The sequence below is a fragment of the Eptatretus burgeri genome, chromosome 3, assembly GCF_056783735.1.
Source record: "Eptatretus burgeri isolate ZD-2024b chromosome 3, Ebu_testis_v1, whole genome shotgun sequence".
NCBI classification, from domain to species: domain Eukaryota; kingdom Metazoa; phylum Chordata; class Myxini; order Myxiniformes; family Myxinidae; genus Eptatretus; species Eptatretus burgeri.
The window spans coordinates 69402601-69425427 of record NC_140963.1 but is presented as its reverse complement, the minus strand read 5'-3'; the positions used below and the strand labels follow the sequence as shown (position 1 = coordinate 69425427).

The window sequence follows — 22827 nt, the reverse complement described above, 5'->3', positions numbered from 1 at the left end:
TTTATGAGATTCCTTCTGAGCATCTTTTATACTCTTTACAGCACCTGCTACATTTCCCACAGCAGAAGCAGTTGAACCAATTAGATCTTTATGTTTAAGAATAGTTGAACCAATACCCATGAGAGTATCAATTATCCCATCTCCTCTAAATTGATGTCCAACACCCCTTTGTCTCTTAGGTTTATAGTATCCTCTACCAAGATACATACCTTCACCCTTGTAGTATGGGGAAAGGAACATCCCATCCCCTGTAATTATTTTATATTTTCCCAACTCGTGTTTCCTCACAATAACCATCGTATTTATTTATTGGAAAACTTCACGTAGGTGAATTCTGATAGATATAACTTCTCCATTAAAAGAAATCACACGATTATCTTGGTCAGTTATCCTAAAATTTACTCTGTGTATGGTTTTTCCTGACACAGGTAGATAAACCAAATTTTTGGGTTCCATATTGAATTTATAACCAATTGGGGTTGAGTATGCACTGAATGAAAATATTGTATTTGTTTTTTTCCATCATTATAAGCACCATCAATCAAATCACAGTGAATTAACACCGAATTTATTCCTGAGGATATTTGAATGACATTATCACTGTAAAACGTCCCATTAGTTTCAATCTTTTTGAGGAGAAACCCAATAACTCTCTAAATGAATTATCAATTGTGAAATCAACCTTGTAGTTATTTTTAACTTTAATCGTTGATTTTGAAGTATGTTTTTGAATGTTTATAACAATATTTTTTGGTTCATCACCCTGTTCTTTCATAAGACGAGCAATTTCGGAAGATATTTGAGAAATCTCATATGCTCGGGTGAGACTGTTATCGTTTTGTATCCACTTCCGGGATTATAACTAAACTTGTCATTTTTATCAGTTATATTAAATAAGGTATTATAAGTTTCCATGGACAATAAAGATGCCTCATATTCTTTTGTTGTGTCAAGTTGTAGTGGGTATGGGAATGAAGATGTGTGGTCGCTTGTTGTGAAATTGAAACTAAGGATTGTGCTTCTCATCTTATTTAATATGAGATAAAATGTCTTTATATTGATATTTATTAATTATTTTCATGTTCATCAACTGGTCTAAAATGGCTGATGCTTCATAAAAACAATTGTTATTTCCAGCCTTCTGACTGCCTAACAACAATAACAGTCTATTAACTAATTGCGATGGGTCATTTGGAAGAAAACTAACACCTGAACCAAGGATACTTAAAGCCTGAATAATGTGTTTCTCCTTCTCATTCTTCCTACTTTTACCAGAAAGAATAACCTTATAATTTAGAGTGTTCAGCAAATCAATATATACTCTATCATCATTATTTTCCATATCCAATGGTTTATCAATATACTTTGATTCATCCTTCACAGTTGAACCTTGTCTTCCATCTTTTGTGAGAAGAAACATTAATCTCGGAGTTAGTTTAACAGGGGGTTGAGCAGAACTTAAGAACCTTAATTCATCATTAAATATCAATACCTTTTCTTGAACAAGATGAAATATTGCTGGTTGTTCTGTTGGAATGAGTCCTGCTTTGGTTTTTGAATCCGCTGAATATTCATTGTTTTGAACAGCATTCACAATATAATCAGGGGGTTGATTAATCTCTTCCAGTTGTTGAAATAAACCTTCATCATGTTCTAATTCTCCAATATGCTCTAATTCTTCCTCCGTCATTTGACTGAAATCTTTTAACATTTGGAGCTTTCTGGGAGTATATTCTACTGTGGGAACTGTGGAAACATCTTTCATTTTTTCTTGGGAAGTTTTTAAAAGTGTTTTAAAAAATTTCTCTTGTTTTCTTTCAAATGCTTCTTCGCCCGTTCGTTTCTGTCTGCGTTTCTTCTTTATGTCTTCCTGTTGTTTTACAACTTTTGAAACCAACTCTTGATGTTCCTTAAATCTTCTTGCTCTTTCTTTTACATCCATTTATTTATTGTAAAATATCATTTAATGAATTGTAAAGATCAACAGGGAAATTTTCCTTTTCTTCATCATTCAAGTAGATGTGTTCAAATAAATCCTTTTCTTTAAATATTTCATCAAATTCTTTATTAACATTAATGCGAGTTGTAATTTCTTCTTCACTAATACTTGCATCTCTGCTTTTCATACGTTTGCGTTGAGTTTCTTCATCAACATCAAAACCGAATGATAAAATCTTCACTCCACTCAGATGTTTAATAATTTGTCTCGTTCCTTCTGGATTAGTTTCTAATATCCCAACACCACCAGATTTTAGTTTCCTTAACTCACTCTTACAATGTGAATATTTTGTTGTACCAAGAGAAACCTCCTCAAACATTTGACCTTCATTCCTCAATCGCATATGTTCCTCCACTGAAATATAGTGATAATCTTCACCTTTTACTTCTCCAGGTCTTATTGCTCTAGTTGTTGTTGATACAATGCGTATCACGGGGTGTTTTTTAAGTAAATTTACAATATTCTCATTTGTACTACACAAGAACCTTGATTTATGAAAGTTTTTTCCAGAAGCAGATTTACCCACAAGATTTATAATAATAGTTGTCATTTATATATGTAATTGTTTATAAAACAAAAAATATATCCCTTAATATCTCATCTTGTTTCACAACAATATATTTATATTTTTCAGTCGTGTGCTTCATGTAATCCTCAAACTTATTTTTACTACATAATGTAGAACAATTATCTCTCCAAAAATTATTGATATCTATTGAATTTAACTTGAATAAAATAAAAGTATTAGCATTGTTTCTGATGGAACGACGAAGAAGTTGAAAGTACGATTGACTAAGATAAATACAATTACAAGAAGAATGTCTCCCTCTTGTGTAGTAGCTGTCCATTACCGTTTGGTTTCTCTCATTAACACAATCATCAAAGATAACGAGGTTCTTTTTTGATTTATCCAAATCTTGGGGAGACGGTATATCATCCGTATTATCACTAAGAATACAAGTTATAGGATTTGATTTCTTTTTACATCTCTGTGTATCACAAAATAGTTGAATTATATCTTCAATGTTATAATCATTTAGGTTTTTTTGACGTTTAAATAAACCTATTATATCTTCTTTTTGAAGACCAGCATTAAAACCTTGTGAGAGTAGTTGATACTCTGGTTGAAAACTCGACTTTGTGAAAATTATTAAATTGTCATAATCTAAAAAGTTGGGAGTGAGGAGCTTTTTTAAAAGTAAGCAGGTTTTTCCACATCCACTTGAACCAACTATAAGACATCTTAATGAATTTGGGAGATTTTTATGGTTGTTAAATTTTATCTTATTTTCCCAAATAGGTAAAAAATCATTCATTTATATATTTGAAAAACAGGTTATTTAATTTATTATTGGCTTTTTTAGAAACTCTATATTTTATCCTAAGTTCAGGTTTAATTTCAAGATAATCCATTATTTTATTTATACAATATCTTGTGTTGATATTTCCCTGAAAATTACATCCATGAATAATATACAACAATCCTTTGAACATTTCTCTTATACGTTCAGTTTCTTCCCTTGTAAGGAAAGGTGTGTTATCATCCTCATACTTTACATTCATTTCTCTAATCAATCTTGTAAAGTAATTCATTTTTGGTGTAAATCTAAAAGAATTATTTTCCTTTTTATATTTTTTATTATCATTAATTAGAAGATAATCACAGAATATACATTGTTTATAGGCTTTTGACTCTGTGTTTAATCCCCGTCTTTCACACGCAGGACAATTCTCAAATTTGTCATATGGAGAATCAGGAAAGTCTAGCATATTTATAAAGTAAAACTTTACTTAAACTGAAATTCATCTATACTTTCAGTTGTATATTACCATCGATATCGATATACTTTTTTTCATTATCAGATTCAACGACAACATTTTTTATATTAAAGGTAATTTTAAAATTATCGTTAACTACTATTGAACGAAATGTCATTTCACCTGATATATTAACATCCTTTATTTCATCAGGATTTACATCTTTAGGGTTGTTGAAAAAAATACAAATTTCTCCTTGCATATTACAGATGGTCTTATCTTTTCTTTCGAAAGCTTCATCCATAAGGTTTTTGTTCTTTGATACTTTTTCTTGTTTCATTGCTTTTTCTAGTTTTGAATATATTACTAGAAGGAGAGGAGAAACTTTTGTTAGAGATACTTTAATTGATGTTCTACCAGGTATACTAAAAGCCCTTCCACTGAAGGAAATTGAAGAACTCATATTATTTACCATAATAGTTTTTATCCAATAGTTGTTATATTTATCTTTGTTCAATTTTACATCCTTGACATATTTCTCAGTATCTTTAACAGATGAAGAGATTGATTGAAACTTGTCTTTTGTGTCTTGAAACATTGTATTTATTAAGTGAAAAAGTTGGAGGATAAAATGGTTTTAAGCACAGATTCACCTGTAAAACAAACGAAATTTTCATCAAGAAAATTTTAGTTTAAGCAAAGATTTATTATATAAATATGGTGAATACAACATACTGCGATGTTTGTAATCACGAATATAAACATTATAGAAAACACCTCCGAACCAACAAACACACATTTAATCTGTTTCATAAAATATCTCCTCTTGAGTTGGAAAGAAAACATTGTGATATCTGTTCAAAGGATGTTTTGAAGAGTAGTTATAATAAACATCTTCAATCACAAAAACACAAGAAAATGAGTTTAAAGTAAAGGGAGACTATTATATTGAAAACACTGATGGGGCATTTAAAGGGCATATAAAAATAAGGATTTTTCAATTTGGAGAACCCGGTCCATCATCAATAGCTGAATCAATTGAAATAGTGAAACCCGATGTTGAAAAATTTATTAAAAAGACATTAAAAGAAATGAAAACTTTAAAGTTTTATATGGGAGTGAAAATGAATATGAAAAGACAAGATGAAGAACAAACTCCTTATATGAGAACAGATCTTCATTTTATAACATCATTTCAAGATTTTTTGAATAGTGGGGTTTATGAAGAACTATCAAGACAAGAGGAGGATGTTGATAATACAGTGGTAGGAAGTGGATTCAATATTTAAAAAATCATCTTTTTAGATATACACATTCTAAAATCAAACCCTCTTAAAGCTTCTTCTTATATTGAATTACCAAAAGAAATAAAACTAAAGAAGGCAGTTGTTAATATTAAGAACAATGATAATAAATGTTTTCTCTGGTCTGTTCTTGCTCACTTACATCCACCAAAATGTAATTCAGAAAGAGTAAAACAATATATGAAATATGAGAATACCTTGGACATTAAAGATTTTAAATTCCCAATGCCACTAACAGATATTCCTAAATTTGAGAAAAAGAATAATCTTTCTATTAATGTATATGGATTAACGGATACAAACAAAGTTCAAATATTAAAAATTTCAAACAACTATAAAAATGAAGAAACACACATTGATCTTTTATATTTTAGTGTTGGAAAGAATTCACATTACACATACATCAATAATTTATCAAGATTAATCTCTTCTCAGGTATTCAGCACAGCAAACAAAATATATCCTTGTAAGCGATGTCTTAATTCATTTCATACAAAAGAACGATTAGAACAACATTCAAAATATTGTAGTAATCATAAATCAGCTGTAATTACAATGCCTAAACCTGGTGAAAAGATTTCTTTTGAAGATTATAATAAATCTATCATGCACCCATTTGTGATATACGCTGATTTTGAGTGTATCCTTAAAAAGATTAATACTGCTTCTCCTAATCCAAAAGAATCATATACAAATAAATATCAAAAACATATTCCTTGTGGTTTCTGTTATTATATCAAATCATCTGTTGGAGAAAAGTATAACAAAGTTGAACATTATCGTGGAAAAAAGCTTCACAAGAGTTTGTAAAACGATTAGAAAAGGATTGTATAAGACTCACTAAATTAATGAAAGAAACAAATGAACCGATGAAATTAACCAAAGAAGAAAAATTAGAATTTAGAAAGAACAATATCTGTCATATTTGTGAGGGGGAAATTAAGGAGTCAAAAGTTAGGGATCATTGTCATCTTACTGGTAAATATAGAGGTCCCGCTCATTCCTGTTGTAATCTTAATTATAAATTACCTTCTTTTATTCCAGTCTTTCTTCACAACAGCGCCAACTATGATACACATCTATTTATAAATGAACTTTCAAAAACACCAGGGAATATTTCTGCCATAACAAACACAAGTCAAAAGTATATTTCATTTACAAAAATGATATTCACAAAACCTATAACTCGTATTCGGTTTCTTGATTCTTACAAGTTTATGGGAACACCACTAGCCTACCTCGCATCAAATCTAAGCTCCACGGACTCTTTTCCAAATCTTAATTCATTCTTTCCAAAAGAGGAAATTCTCACTAAAGAGGAAATTCAGATTAAAGAGAGAATTCAAAGTAAAGAGGAAACTCTAATTAATGAAGAAATTCTAACTGAAGATGAAATTCTAATCATAAAGAAAATTCGAACAATGAATGAAATTCTAACTAAAGAGGAAATTCTGATTAAAGATGAAATTCTGATTAAAGAAGGAATTCTTACGAGAGAGGAAATTCAAACAAGGAATGAAATTCAACGTAAAGAGAAAATTCTTACAAGTAAGGGAATTTATCCTTATGATTATATGGATTCATTTATGAGATTTAAAGAAACACAACTTCCATCAAAAGAAAGTTTCTATAATAACCTTTATGAAGAAGAGATAAGTGATAAGGAATATAAACACGCACAAGAAATATGGAAATTATTTAAGATAAAGAACCTTGGAGAATATCACGATTTATATCTAAAAACAGATGTTTTATTGTTAGCTGATGTGTTTGAAGCTTTTAGATCACTCTGTCATAATAAAAATTGTTATGGATTAGATCCTGCCCACTATTTCACAGCTCCTGGTTTAGCTTGGAGTGCAATGTTGAAAATGACAAAACAAGATATAGATTTAATCAGTGATGTGGATATGCTTTTGATGATTGAGAAGTCCAAGAGAGGTGGAATATCACAAGTATGTTCAAAAAGATATGCTAAAGCAAATAATAAATATCTTCCAAATTATGATAGTGAAAAAGATAGTAATTATTTGATGTATTTTGATGCTAATAATTTGTATGGATGGGCAATGTCTCAATCTCTGCCTTATGGTAAATTAGAGTGGGTGGAAGAAAAGGATTATGAAAAGGCTTTGATGAATATTGTTATTTCTTCTCAAGAGGAATTGAATGACGAAGAAGAAGGTTATTATTTTGAAGTTGATTTGAGGTACCCGAGTGATCTTCATAATAAGCATAAAGATCTTCCTTTTGCATGTGAGAAAGAAACTCCAAAGAAAGAATGGTTAAGTGATTATCATAAAAGTTTTAATATTAAAGGTAAATCAACAGAAAAGTTATTAACAACATTCTATGATAAAGAGGGATATGTTTTGCATCAGAGAAGCTTAAAACAGTTTTTGAGAGAAGGATTGAGAGTAGCTAAAATTCATAGAGTTTTAAAATTTAAACAAAGTCCTTGGGTGAAAAAGTATATTCAATTCAATACAGATATGAGAGCAAATACAAAAGTAAAATTTGAAGGGGACTTTTATAAATTAATGAATAATGCTGTATTTGGAAAGACTATGGAAAATGTTAGAAACAGGCAAAACATTAGATTCGCAACATCTTGGAAAGAAGCTTCGAGATTGATAAATAAACCCAGTTTTGAGAGAGAAGAGGTTTTTTCAGAGAACTTTTCTGCAATTCATATGAAAAAGGAAAGTATTGTAATGGATAAACCAATTTATATTGGAACAGCAGTTCTTGATTTATCAAAGATATTGATGTATGATTATTTGTATAATGACTTAAAGAAAGAGTATGGTGAAAATGTTTCATTGTTGTATATGGACACTGATAGTTTTCTCCTAGATATAAAAACTGATGATGTTTATGAAGATATGAAGAAAAATATTGGAGTATATGATACAAGTAATTTCAGCAAGAAGAGTGAGTCATTTTCCAAAAAGAATGAAAAGGTTATTGGTAAGTTTAAGGATGAGTTGGGTGGAAAAGTAATGAGTGAGTTTATTGGATTGAGAGCAAAGGCATATGCTTATAAGTATGGTGATCAGATTGATAAGAGGTTAAAGGGAATAAAGAAATATGTAATAAAGAAATCAATAACTTTTAGAAATTATTATAATTGTTTGATGAATAAGAAAGAAGAATACAGGAAAATGAATACAATAAGAAGTTATAAACATGACATATATAGTGAAGAAGTAAATAAAAAGGCATTAGGAGCCTTTGATGATAAGAGATTTATTTTAGATAATGGAATAGATTGTGTTCCATATGGATATTGTATGATAGAGTGTATAAAATAGATTGCGTTTTAACGATGGGAAGATGGGTTAGGGTTTTTTAAGGGCTACCGCCGCGTTTTTTCACAATATATAAATGGTTAAACCAAGTATTAATCAAACTAAAGAGTGGAGAAAATCTCAGTCTTGGTATATAAATGGAAAACATAATGAATGTGAAAAATATCAAATAAGTCTTATTGAAAAAATAACTAAAACAAAGGTAAATAAAACAAATAAGCGAATCAATTTAAAAAGTAGTACGTTTGAGGATGTAAAGAAAAAAATGAATATCCTTGAATGGACTGAAAACTTTGATGGTTATCAATTGAACAATGAAAAAACAATTTACTATCATCTCAAAATGATATGTGGCTCAGGAGGTGGTCAGATGAGATCATTAAGAGAAGTTTATCATTTCGTAATGGCACAAAAGGGGTATCTTCAAAAATATAAAGATTCAAATGTTTTGTTTGTCAATATTTTAGATGGGGATTATTGTGCAAAGAAAATTAAACTATTGAAGGAATTTGAGAATGAACAAATCTTTATAGGTTCAATGAGTGAGCTGATCAACCTCCAGGTTAAAGGGGAGACAAATAAATATACCTTGGGATAGCCTGGTTATATATATACAAAGCCTGGTGTTGGCTTAGTGGTTAGGGTGGCGGCTTGGGATCCCAGTGTCCCGAGTTCGAATCCCGCTCAGCTGCTGAATTAACACCAGGGGGTTGACTCAGCCTGTCATCCTTCCGAGGTCGGCGAAATGAGTACCAGTATACTGGTCCCGGTGTATGCCCCGGTTAGAATAGGTGTACCATATCCCTGTGTTGTAAGAGGCGTCCAGGAAGGGCATCCGACCATAAAACATTGCCTCACAAAAAACCAAACCCCTGCACAGCAGGGAAAAACGGATAAAAAGGGGGTTTATTTTTAGGGAAAAAAAAAGGGAATCGCTGAAAATCCCCCATTCATTTACATGGGGAAAAGTGAGCTAGAACCAGTATATTCACCCTACTCTCCTACATGTCTTGCCACATCGACCCCATTTGTTACCCCACTGTTGTTTCCAATTGGTGATCCTGGCTGGCACGGTGGCATGCAGCACGTTGCAGAATGTCAAACAGAAATGTGCACCAGGCTCACAATGCAACAATTCTACAACTACTGCCTGGCAATCAGGGAAGAATTTAGCTCATTCCACAATGCAGGTAAGCTTTTCTAACAATGTGCAGTTAATGATTACGTGAAGACTGAAGGCTGCCAACTGTAGTCTCTAAAGGCCCGGTCACACCTTGACGTTTTAGCCAACGTATGCCGATTTTTGAAGTTTTTTTCTAAAACGCTGGCACACGTTGAATACGTTATGGGTAAGTTTTGATAACATTGAGAGCACGCTGAAAAACACTGCCATACGTCGTTGTACGTTGGCTTTAAATGTTGTACTTTTCGGTTGTCCTCAAATTTTTTCATGCTTGAAATTTCACGACGTATGCCGGCGTATGACTCACACGTTCCGCTACGCTGGCCACAAGTTGTATGCACGGTCTGCGATCGTTGACAGACGTCAACACATGCTACTTGTAAGTTAATCATAAGTTGAGACACGCCGAGGTAATGTTTAGCGTACCCGAAACTTATTTCTAACCTATGATTAACGTGTTGTTGGCACGTTACGCGATTGTTGCCACACGTCGACAGACGTTACTTTTAAGTTACTCATAGGCTGAAAGACGTCGGTATAATGGATCGTCCTTGCGTCAGTGTCCACGGCCACGGCCAGGACACTTATTTGCAGCATTCTTCAAACTTTTCTTCGGCATGACGAGGATGTTCACACTTCGATGTCTAGCTTGGCTATGATTCCAATTGTCCATCGGCAGCGTCTATTTAAAATAGTCGAGTTTGAGCGTTTTAACACGTTCAGAAGAAACGCTTCAAATTTCCAAACCCCAGCGTCAAAAAAACAAAAAAAAAAAAAAAAAAAAAAAAAAACAAAGGCGAGTGACAGCGATTTAAATCGTTCATTGTAAACAATGAAACTCGCTGAGTGGTCCTGTTTAAAAGTCGTTGAGTGTAAAAAAATCCAATTGTTGAGCGCAAGCATCTACTTTCAATAGTGGGGTTTGAGCGATTTAGCACGTTCAATAGAAACGATTAAAATTTCCAAACCCCAGCGTCAAAAAACAAAGGCGAGTGACAGCAATTTAAATCGTTCATTGTAAACAATGAAAATAGCTGAGTGGTACCGTTTAAAAGTCGTTGAGTGTAAAAAAATCCAATTGTTGAGCGCAAGCGTCTACTTTCAATAGTGGAGATGCAGCCATTTAAATCGTTGAGTGGCAGCCTATGAACCTACCCGTGGACACGTGGACGCAAGGAGGATCCATCATAACCCACACCCTCCCCCTCACACCCACCTACTACTGCCAACATGAACAAACTACTAATAATACTAATACTAATACTAATACTAATACTGATACTGTTACTGCTGACATGGACATCGACTCAAAAAGGAACTCGAAAACACTGTTGGGTTCCCCTTTTATGAGCAGCATTTTTATATACCAATTTCCAAAACCGCTGGGAACACGTCTTTATATGGCAGTTGTAACCTAGAAACACATTCTTTTTTTTTTGTCGACCGGAAGACGTCATTGGAATACGTCTACATACGTCGATGTGTGTTGGGACTACGTAAAGAATTGGTTCAAAGCACGTCAAACATAAGTTAGAAATAAGTTTCGCGTAAAAAAGACATTACCGCGACGTGTTTCGACTTATGAGTAGCTTATAAGTAGCCTTTGTGGACGTGTGTAAGCGTCCACATATCGTGTGTAAAACTTATCCCCCATCGCATGCGGAACGTGTGTCATACGCCGAGTACGTCGTAAAATTTTGAACATGTTTGAAATTTCTTGACGTACTCTACTTACTACGACGTATGATAGCGTACTTTAGCGTTCTACTCACGTATACCAAACTTACTCATACCGTATTTGACGTGCCCCAACGTTTTAGACACATTTTTCTTAGGTCGGCATACGCTGGCAAGATCGCCAAGGTGTGACCGCGATGTTGACACTTCCATTTCTACGGCAGTTATGATTCGAATCGTTGTGCGTCAGCCTTTTAATAGGCTACGTCACGACATCGTCGGCGATGCGTGCAACGCGCTATGCCGAAGTTAGACTATCGTTGGGCATAGGTTGTGTAGGCCAACAACAGGTTCAGCATTCGTTGGTATAAGTTATCTATAACACAACGAAACGTTCTGTGTCTATTACTAATATGTTATGCATACGACCAACTCGTTAAGAATACGTCCGAATCTTAAAAAAAAAAACATCAAAAGTTCAACGTAAGCCAGCGTTTTAGATACATTTTAATACGTTGCCATCGCTGGCTAAAACGTCAAGGTGTGACCGGGCCTTAACACACACAGCTGAGAGCAGAGATGTACTGCAGCCTGATGAACCACTTGCACAACTGAGCAGCAGAGCGAGACCTGCAACCTAGTGTTCCCGTCATCTTCCCCTCTTCATTTGTTGGAAGTCCATGAGCCATGCAGCAAAACCCTCAATATGCCATGGCTATCGTTGCCAAGTCTGGAAAGCCTGATATTTTCCTTACCTACATGTGCAATCCCAAGACAAGAGAGATCACAGAAAACCTTAAGCCTGGCGAATCTGAATCTGAATACTACCCTGACCTTGTGGCAAGTTTTCAAGTCACACTTGGCAGACCTCCTGACTGACATCAAAGACAGGCATGTCCTTGGAGTTCCAATGGCAAATGTGCATGTGATTGAATTCCAAAGAATATGGATTACCACACTGCCATATGCTAATCATCCTCTGAGAGCAGGCTAAGCTAAAAGACCTCAATGGCATTATCTCTGCAGAAATCCCAGACCCTTACAAAGACCCAGAATTGTACTGGTTGGTGAAGTCCTGCATGATCCATGTGGCCCATGTGGCACAGAAAACCCAGCTCAGTGTGCATGGAAGATGGTGTTTGTCAGCAGAATTTCCCCAAACAGTTGAATGAGGAAGCACTAGAAAATGTGAATGGCTACCCTGCCAACTGATGCAGACAAAATGGAATAACTGTTTCAGTTGGCATTTATGTTGCTGACAATAAGTTTGTTGCACTGTACAACAGTTACCTTCTGAGAAAGTTGAGAGCCCACATCAGCCTTGAGGCCTGTACATTGGTGAAGAGCATGAAGTACCTGTTAAAGTATGTGTACAAAGGCTATGATTGGGCCTTTGTGCCAACATGAAGCTGGCTGTAGTCCAATCCAACCCAACTGAAATCATACATAAGACCACAGTCTCACAGCATGATGAGATCAACACCTACTTGAATTGCAGGTACGTCTTTGCACCAGAAGCGATATGGGGGCTGTCGAAATAGAAGTTACATGATCAGTCTCACACCATCTACAGACTGGCGATTCACTTGCCTGATCAGCAGAGGGTCTACAACAGAGAATGACAAGAAGAACAAGCGGCTGCGCGAGCAGAAGGACGTGACACGCACCTGGCTGCATGGTTCAGGCTGAAAAAGGAGGACCCCAACGCATGACAGTTGCTCGACAGTGACATCCCTAAACACCATGTGTTCATCAACCGAGAGAAGAAATGGGCAGCCAAATGCAGAGGTGGAAATGGAATTATGAGTCAAATGTTCTCGGTCAGCCACAGAAATCCCGATAAGTTTTCCCTGTGTCTTCTCCTGTTACAGGTCCCAGGAGCCCCGAGCTATGATGACCTGAAGACAGTCGATGGTTCAGTCGCCAGCAGTTTCAAGGAAGCTTGCATTCAACGGCATCTCTTCTCAGTAAATACAAAGTACCATAACACGTTGACGGAAGCTTCCACGTACCAGATGCCCAGACAGCTGTGAAGCATGTTTGCCACTATCTGTGCGAACTGTCAACCTTCAGGCACCTTGGGACTGTGGAATGATCACAAAGAGGCCATGATTGAAGGCCTGCTGAGGCACCATTAACTGGAGGATGCAGAAAACATCGCTCTACATGACATCGATTCCATTTTACGAGAACATTGAACAAGCTATCTTAAACTTTGACTTCCACAGCACCAAGAACAATACTTAGTCACTGTAGAAGTACCTCAATAAGACCCTGCTGACTATGATGAACTGAATAACTGACGACGACGATTGGTGGATTCCGTACTTGATGCCATATTGTCTATTGTCAGAGAAGTATTGTATTATATTATTATTTTTTTTAAATTGGATTATGTCACAATATTGCCAGAGAAGACCCACAAGCTACATGTTTTTATGTCAAATACCCAGGAAGTGCAGAGAAGACGTGCGTTTTCAACATGCTGACGAGAAACCTCCGTCACAATGGCCATCAGGATGCATGTGCAGCCTCGACTGGAATTGCAGCTACACTCTTGAATGGGGGGAAAATAATACGCAGTTTGTTTAAGCTTCCAATGCCGGTGGTAGAAACCAATTCCTGGCAATGTTTTCCCCACTTCACATCAGGTTGACATCCTACATAACCAGATGCTGTCCATCCATGAAGCATCCATGATACCCACCCATGCACTTTATGCCGTCGACAGATGTTTGCAAGATGGCACTCCAGTCAGATAGTCTTTTGGAGGGAAAGCCATTATGTTCGGCAGGGATTTCAGACAAGTCCTACTAATTGTAGCATGATCCCCACCATCCATTGTTGTCAACACATGCTTCAAACGTTCACATTTGTGGGAACATTTTCAAAAATTGGTGCTCACTCAAAAAGACATGCACACTCACCCAGACCAGGAAAACTTCTCAAGATGGCTGCTTCGTCTTAGCAGTGGAATCCTTGTGGCTGATCTCCAGCCACCTGTAAGAGATTTCATAGAGGCACCTGCTGCATGGCTTGTAAGAGGTTCCCTGAGTGAGGATGTTTTCTCAAATACAACCAACGAGGACAGACACACCCGTGTCATTCTGTCTCCGAAAAACGACAACTATCTGGCCATGAATGAAGAAGTCAGGCAGACGTTGCAAGGTGAAAGTTACTCTCCTCAGCGCATATCGGTTAAGTGTGACAATGTTGAGGAGGCAAAGAACTATCCGAGGGAATTCATCAATTCCCTCACACCATCCGGGATGCCACCTCACCACCTTAATCTCAAGGTCGGTTGTACCATCCAAGGCAAAATTGTCATACACAACATCGGCTACCGTGAAGTTCTAGCATGAGGAAGTTACAGGTTAAAAAACAGTGGTGTCATTTTGAAACACTCGGTAATGTGCCACACAGCGGTATGATTGAAATAGTATGCCACATGACACTGGGGTTCCTGCTAGTTATATTTAATGGGCTGACAGGATGGTCTAGAGTCAAGACCTAGAGTTACGCACACTCACCTCTGAGCTGTATAGCCTGGGTTTGAATCCATACCCAACAATAAACTGTCTTCCTGGTGTTTCACAGGCAGGGTGATTCATCAATGTGTGTGCCATCCCTCAGATAGACGTTAAACAGGCATCCCGTGTGCCAGCATTCGTTGGTGGAAATTAAAGATCCCATAGTGTCCTTTGCGAAGAGTAGATGAGCTATTTCTGACACAATGGCCAAATTACAAATTCCTGCCCTAACCAGCAGAGGACATTGCATCAGCGGGATAGCCACACCCTCATCCAACGATGCTACCCCACAGTCTTGTGCTACATACAAACGAACGAACGATTATATTTAACAAATTATTTTTAACGTCTGTTGAATAAAACGTAGTCAAGTGCCTTGTTTTTGTACTGGCTCTTCTTGAGCATTGTCAAACTGTTTCTGACTTAAAGCAGTTTAAAGCATATAGGTGGGGTGGGGAGAGGGATCACAAGCAACATGCTTGAGACTTAAGCCCAGGCCATTCCCATTCGAAATACATAAATATATCTTTTGCCAAGCGAATCACGATTAAAAAGGCAGAAATAGCTTCTTTTTTTATTTTCTTTTTTTTTTACTTTGGACAGTGACTGAATTCACGTGCCAATGATGTGTTACACTGTCATGCAACTCTCCAAGTGTCTGCATAACTATGTCCACAAAGAGAAAGGGCCAAAATGCAAAGCGAAGCACAGTCTTTGCCAAATGAAATTTGACACAGAAGAATGCACTAGGATTTGTAGAGATTCAACCTAATGAGGAGGATTAGGTTCTGCACATAATTTCATTATGCGAGCCACAGGAATGGGCATAATTTATTTGGTGAGTGTGCAAACATCCCAAGAATTTGGAGCCGTAAGGCAGCAACGTGCATTTATGAAGCAGCAATGAGGCTTACTTTTCTGAGTGGTAATGGGGCTTTTGGAGATGGATGTTAATGGAGAAGAGCGAGGGGAATTGCAATTGCAAGTTCCAGGTGAGAGAAAATAAGAATAATTGTCATCAAGATGCATTGTTAGAGTGAAATTAAGTTTTATGCTTGGGATTTAATGGTGCGTTTATGGTACTGGTGTTGTGTTGTTAACTTCTGAGCCATAAAGATAGGTAAAGCTTTGGGGCGAGAGGAAGTGGTCAAGTGTAGGATTAGGTTCAACACTGTGGAATCAAAATGAGGTGATAATAGTTAAGTTTGCATCGATAAGCTGCTACATAACCATCAAGTGGTTGCTACAGTCCAATACCAAGGATAATGAGAGAAAATGCAACTTCATTGCAATAACATGCATCTCAAGCTAGAATTTGCATTATTACAACAAAATATCCTTTTAATGTTACTTTTTCCCCCAAAAACAATGCAAGTGGACTTTGAAAATGCACAATTTTTGGTTTAGCAACAAGTACAAAAATTTTTATGAAAAAAGGAATGAGCAAAAGTTGTGCTGAAATTTATTTAATGCCCTATGTTATTAAAATTTATTTTAATTGAGTAGGCATTGAAAGTTTTTGAAAATGTGGATGAAAGAAGACTAACAAAAGTTGTTCTGCATATTCACAACCATTTTGGTTTCATGCCAGGAAGCTCAACAATAGAAGAGACATTTATTTTGAGGCAATGCGAAGAGAAGTATTTGGCAAAGAAAAGGAAACAATCGTGTTTTCGCTTACCTAGACTCCTAGAGAAAGCATATATGTGGCCGAGTGTCAAAAGCAATTGTTGAAAGGGCTCTCAAAAGGCAGCTCGTGCTTGAAGAAATGGTAATAGTAGTCATGGGAATGTATTCTTAAAAAGTAATGAAGAGCTACGGTAAAAGTTGCGATTCCCATGAGAGTTATTGTATGCTAGTGACCAAGTACTGCATTGAATGCTGAAAGTGAAAAAGAAGCTAAAGAGATGTTTCAAAAATGTAAAAGTGCGAAAAAGGTTTACATGTCAACATTAATAAAAGGAAGGCTATGGTGTGTGGAGAAGGAGAAAGGAAAGAAAGCCGACAATGGCCTTGATCAATATAGCGAAAAGGAGTTGAACAGAATCCAATTCAAAGTAGGCAGTGCTGTTAGTTTCAGATGGTTTCAACAAGAGGTGCAGTGTTATGACTGGAAATTTGGTAACAAAAGCTGGGATTTTCATCATGTAATCTGAGGATCAATCACTTCGGGAAAAAGATTAAGAACAAACATAAATGTGCCCGAGCTCAGAATTTAATTTAGAAATGGTTAAAAGTTTCTGATACATCAATAAGAGCAGAATTAGCAGTTAGATCAATGATAAAGTCAACCTGGTAAGAGTGGGGAGAACTATGTGGCATCATGAAGCACAGAAACATTGCATTACGTGGAATAAAAGTTGAAATATGAGAATGATATGATGGATGAATGGGTTGTCTCCAAAAGAAAGAATGGAGTGTTCAGAAATCAGGAAGAGATTAAAAATCAATACTAGTGAGGAGAACACAGGAAAAGAAGACTTGGTTGGTATGGTAATACACAACAAAGGTCAGAAGACTATGCTGTGAAGACAACAATCAAGCTCGTGGTCGAAGGAAGAAAGCCGAGAGGATGCCCTAAAAAGACATGGATTGAAACTGTCAAGAAAGATTCAGAATGTTTGGATTTGTACGAAACTGATGCATCAGATAGATCCATTGGAGGAATGTCATAATTCAACCAACTCTGAAAAAATGGGAAATTGTCATAAAATGTTTGTTGTTGTTGTTGTTGTTTGTGTTGTAGTACTCAGCTGTAGCACTACAGTAACTATGGCGTAAGACAAATAACCCAGACGAAAAACTATCACATCCAGAGAACAGTGGAATGGCAAAATGTGTACAAATGTAAGACTGCCAAAATTATGCTTGGTGGAAAGGTGAAAACATAAAAGTGAAAAAGGGCCATGCATCTATTACGTAAGTACTGGAGAGTATGGTGTGAGGAGGGTTAAAATCAAATCACAGAAAAGGAAGAGAAGTAAGGATAATATGGGAAAGAAAGAATGCTATGAGAATGTGGGAAGGGAAAGAAGGTTGAGAGAAGATAGAATAAGAAAAGGGAAGGGAATGGGTATTGATGAAGCATGTGCATTGGTGAAGGGGGGAAGGGGGGGAGGGGGATTAGAAGGTGGCTGAGGTGGTAAAATTCCGTATTTTCTCCAAATAACCACGGACAAGGGGGTTAACAAAATAAACGCCCCCTCCACCCCCCCGAACCCCACTCTCCAAAAAAATGCCCCAGGGCGGTTATTGTGGTCAGGCCAAAAAAGTACTGCCAATTTATCCCTTCGCAATACATGTATCTATCCTTAAAATAAAGTATGGAATTTGGTGCCTGTCTGTCCATCTGACCATGATACATTTGGTCATTATTTATCCAATCTCAACCAATCTTGCCAGAGGGAATCAGGGTCACATGACAGAGTTGTAGTGACATAACTTGGCCCCCTCCCAAAGAGGGATTTCCACCTTGGACAAACTCCGTGTTCAGGTTTATATAATGAGCTCAGTGTCGCATTTAATGAGGAAATAAAAAATATTACACCGACTGGAAGGAAAAATTATTATAACCACAAACTATTCTGTCAATTCTTTCCAGCGTATAATTACCTTTTTAAACAGTCACCACTGTTAGTTTTTTGAAACAGCAGCATTAAAGAAGTCTGAAGCAAACCAGGGGTCGTTTCCATCCACAATAAGCTTGTAATCGATTGCCAAACCTTATCAACCATTTCAATGGAGTGCTTACTTGAGTGTTTAAGCCACTTAGGGAGCGCACTACAAGCTGCTTGGTAATGGAACACAACTCAAACATCCTTGAGGCATTCTATGCTTATCACGTTCCCCACAGACCAACAAATCCGACTGAGCCATCTCAACTTCCTCAAATGAGTTTTTACGCATGAATGATGTATCCCATTGCCTGTCCGATTTTTCTATCCGTAAGATTTTGTGGACTGTACATTGATTGTGTATAACTTATTTGTTGGGGCCTCAAATGTCATTTCTCTCAGTCATGGCTTCAAGTGTGATGTGCCATACTGCCCCTGGCACCCTTACAGCCCAATTTTGACCTTTATTAGATGCATAACCCTATATGTAATGCACAATACTCTCCTCCAAGCTGTCCAGCCTGGGTTCGAATCTTGACCCAGCTCTAAACTGTCATCCCATTGTTTCACAGGCAAGGTGATTCATCAATGTGTATGCCATTCCTTGGATGGATGTTAAACTGGGCATTCTGTCTGCCAGAATTGGTTGGTGGACTTTATAAAAAATCCCACTGTATCCTTCACAAAGAGTATCGGAGACGAGCTATCGGTGGCATCCTGAACAAATTACAGATTCCTGCCTCAACCTTAGTGGAACGACAGACCTGGTCAGCCAGTTTGTGAAAGAATTTGGCCAAGCTTCCCCCAGCCAACCCCACAATAATGTGGGAATAATTGTGGCCATTAAAGAAGAATAAGAAGAATATTAACAAACTGCCATCAGAATGTTTGTGCACATACGCATGACAACCCCCCTCTCTGCCCCCTCCCCCACCTTCCCTGGTCACTCCTGTAGGGAGCAGGTGTTATTATTTGGTTGGAAAGCTCGTCATTAATATATTTGGATGGAAAGTTAATAAACAATTAATTTGGTTGGAAAGCTTATAAACAACTGATTTCGTTGTTTATAAGCCAAATTGATTTCGTTGTTTATAAACGAAATTTATTGGGATGGGAAGCTAATAATCAATTTATTTGGATGGAAAGTTAATAAACAATTTGTTTGGTTGGAAAGCTTTAAAGTTTAAAGCTTTCTGGTTTAAAAGTTTTCGAGTTTAAGCAATATAGTTGGATGGAAAGTTAATCATCAATTTACTTGGTTTGAAAGCTAATAATAAATTTACTTGGTTGGAAAGTCTATAAACAATTTACTTGGTTGGAAAGTCTATAAACAATTTATTTGGTTGGAAAGTCTATAAACAATTTATTTGGATGGAAAGTTAATAAACAATATATTTCACTGGAAAGTTAATAAACAATATATTTCATTGGAAAGTTAATAAACAATATATTTCATTGGAAAGCTAATGATCAATTTATTTGGATGGAAAAGAAAAAGAAAAAGAAAAAGAATAGGAAGAATGAGGATTTGGAGCTTCATGTTGTCGTTCCAATGGTAACATTATTATTCTATAACAGCAGGAACCCTTTAGGGTTTAAAATAAAGCATAACGGAAACTGAAGAAGCACACAAAATCATACATAGTAATACTTCTCGAAACAATAGAAAAATATTTAAAAGTACAAGGAAGGAGAACACAAACAACAACAAGCACAGCCACGGTGACAGCAGCAAAAACAACAACTACGTGTTATAAAAGATACTTTTTTTTTACCTGTTTCATTTCATTTTACATACTCATTGAGACTCACATAAAGACATGCAATATGTTTGTGAAGTGCAATATGATGCCTTTTGATTAAACCCGTTGGCGAAGCAACGTGTATACATGGCTAAAGGACAAAACAAATCAAAACAAAAAACCTGTACCATGCTCTCTTTACAGAGCATTGGTGCTACCAGAAAGGGTTACACTGGGTGGTATGCCATTGCCTTCTCATCATGACCAGTTGCACATCAAACTAAGCAAGGCAGTCACACATGAGATGCTCTATGCTCGTTGAGTTGAGTGTGTTTTCAATCTGTTGAAAGTGGCGTGAGTACTTATAATAAAGAGAAAGTTGACGGAAGGTGCCATGACTGATGAGCCAATAGATGATCGTGATGACTCCATTGAGATCACGTAATGTGGTATGCATAAGTTTGCGAATGCGATAAATTACTTATTTGTGTGAAGGAAAATGGAAGTTCTATAAAGCATAACAAATAAAGGATGTTCCCTCTAATAATCACACCACACACCATCCACCCCCACCCCCTCTCCCCCTCACCCCCAAGGATTGCAAAAATAAACACAAAGGGTGTTTATTGGAGGAAATATGTTAAATGTTTTTTTCTCTCTTCTACAAAATCAAGGCTCATGCAAAAGCAAGTTGACAGAGGTGAAAAAGACAACGAACCCAACAGTGGAGCAGTGGAGTAACAAGCAGGGGAATGAATGATCAGAAAAAGAGGAAGTGGAAGAAACAAGAGAATAAAAATTACCCCCGTGTGGGGGTGACGGTCATCTATATAATGTTTTTTTACTTTCATAATCGATGAACCGTTGTCAGATATCTCCTAAAATGACAGACGAGATAGGTTTTGAAAATGGCGACTTTCACAACCTTCGTGACCTCGTGACCTTGACCTTGACCTCGAATCCGGAAAAAAATATGACGTTGGGTATCACTCAACGACCTCTACCCACATACCAAATTTCATCAAGATCGGAAGTAAAAAGTTTTCTTTGTACCGGGAGGTGTTTTTGACAATCTTTCAGGTTACGTGGTGGCCAAACGGGACGGAAATTCAAAAATCTGTCCGGTTAGATACAAGATAATATTTTTTACTATCATAATCAATAAACAGTTGCCGAATATCTTGAAGAATGGCAGACTAGATAGGTTTTGAAAATGGCGATTTTTATAACTTATGTGACCTCGTGACCTTGACCCTGACCTTGAACTCGGACAAAAGTTATATCGTTGTGCAACACTCATCGACCTCTACCCACATACTAAGTTTCATCGAGATCGGAAAGAAAAATTGTTGACGGACGGACGTACGGATGGACGTACGTACGTACGGACGGACATTTGGTCCGGCTTAATCAGATCATCTCGGTAGAGATGACCTAAAAACGAGGCCCACGAGAGCAAGCGCCCTGGACAAGAACACACAAACCCAGCACATAAAAAGGAAAGAAAAACAGGTGAAAGCACACAATGAGATGTACAGATTATATGCCCCGAGGACCAAATTGGTATGACAAATACACCTTCCAGTCATGCTAACATAACAATGTGTGGAATTATGAAATTTGGATGTAGGCTGTTAAGTCTGATGAACATGTGATGACAACTGTATATTCCTAAAGTGATCATTCCTTTTTTTTTCTTTTTTTTTTTTAGTTTGTTTGCTGTGCAAGAAAAAAAAATCATAAGATCTTAAAGCCAGCACGACAAGTAGCAGTGGACGATGCTGCAATGTGGAACATCGCAATCGTGCAAAACATGACAATATGACGTCGGCAATAAATACTATGGGCTTTGGCTATTAGCAATATTTACCAAAGATCTACACAGATATCAAGAAAATTTGCAATGTTTCTTACATAATTGATAACTAGCATGAAATCAAATATGTTCCAGTGAAAAATAAATACATAAATAAATACATATCGATAAAACAAATTGTAGTATTTATCACATGATGTACAATTATTAAAATGCTTGCAAATACCAAAATATCACAAGCAAAAATTTATTGTGTAAAAGTTAGTTATTTCTGTTTTACAAGATAGACTTTTTTACAATATATTTGCAGTTGATCAAAGCACAAAAATGATGAGAGACTGAAACAAATTCTCAATTAAAAAGTGAAAAAACAAACAAAAAAGAGTTCACCTATTTCAATGGATCGATTTATCAACCATTCGTCTTCTTCAAGGAGGAGGAGGAGAGATGGGCTATCTGTCCGAGGGAACAGAGGAGAAGGTGGTTTGGGAGGAAAGAGGAAGTTTGGGGCCAAGTGGGAAGGAGGGCTAGGGGGATGGATGAAAGGAGGACCTGGACAGTGGGATAAAACAAAGAAAAGGATGTTAAAGGAGGGAGAATAATTAATGAACTGCAAAATATATTAAACATTACCATGCACAAATGCCATCGTGAAATAACAGGACTCCACCCAAACTTATTACCAAATTCAGCATTTCAATTAAAGCAATTATTTTCTGTATGTCCATTCCACTCACATGTCACAGGATCCAAAAATTGACTGTCTGGTAGTTTTCTTTCATTTGTTTCTTCAGTATCTTTGTCTCTGAACAAGCATAAATGCATTGAGAGTTGAATCTCACATCATCAGGTTCAAATATCTCATCATCAGATTCAAACAACAATGAGGTCTC

At 36.4% G+C, this 22827-nt stretch overlaps 1 protein-coding gene across 1 annotated transcript in view; it reads right to left on the bottom strand.

Annotated features, from left to right (window-relative positions):
- LOC147030134 (uncharacterized) overlaps positions 1-22827 on the bottom strand; it is a 137467-nt gene that overhangs the window by 35623 nt on the left and 79017 nt on the right. The window contains exons 31-32 of the mRNA XM_085872165.1: positions 22672-22739; positions 22325-22486 (exon numbers count right to left, since the gene is read on the bottom strand). Of these exons, the coding sequence (XP_085728291.1) occupies positions 22325-22486; positions 22672-22739 (230 nt within the window). The remainder of the gene's footprint in view (positions 1-22324; positions 22487-22671; positions 22740-22827) is intronic.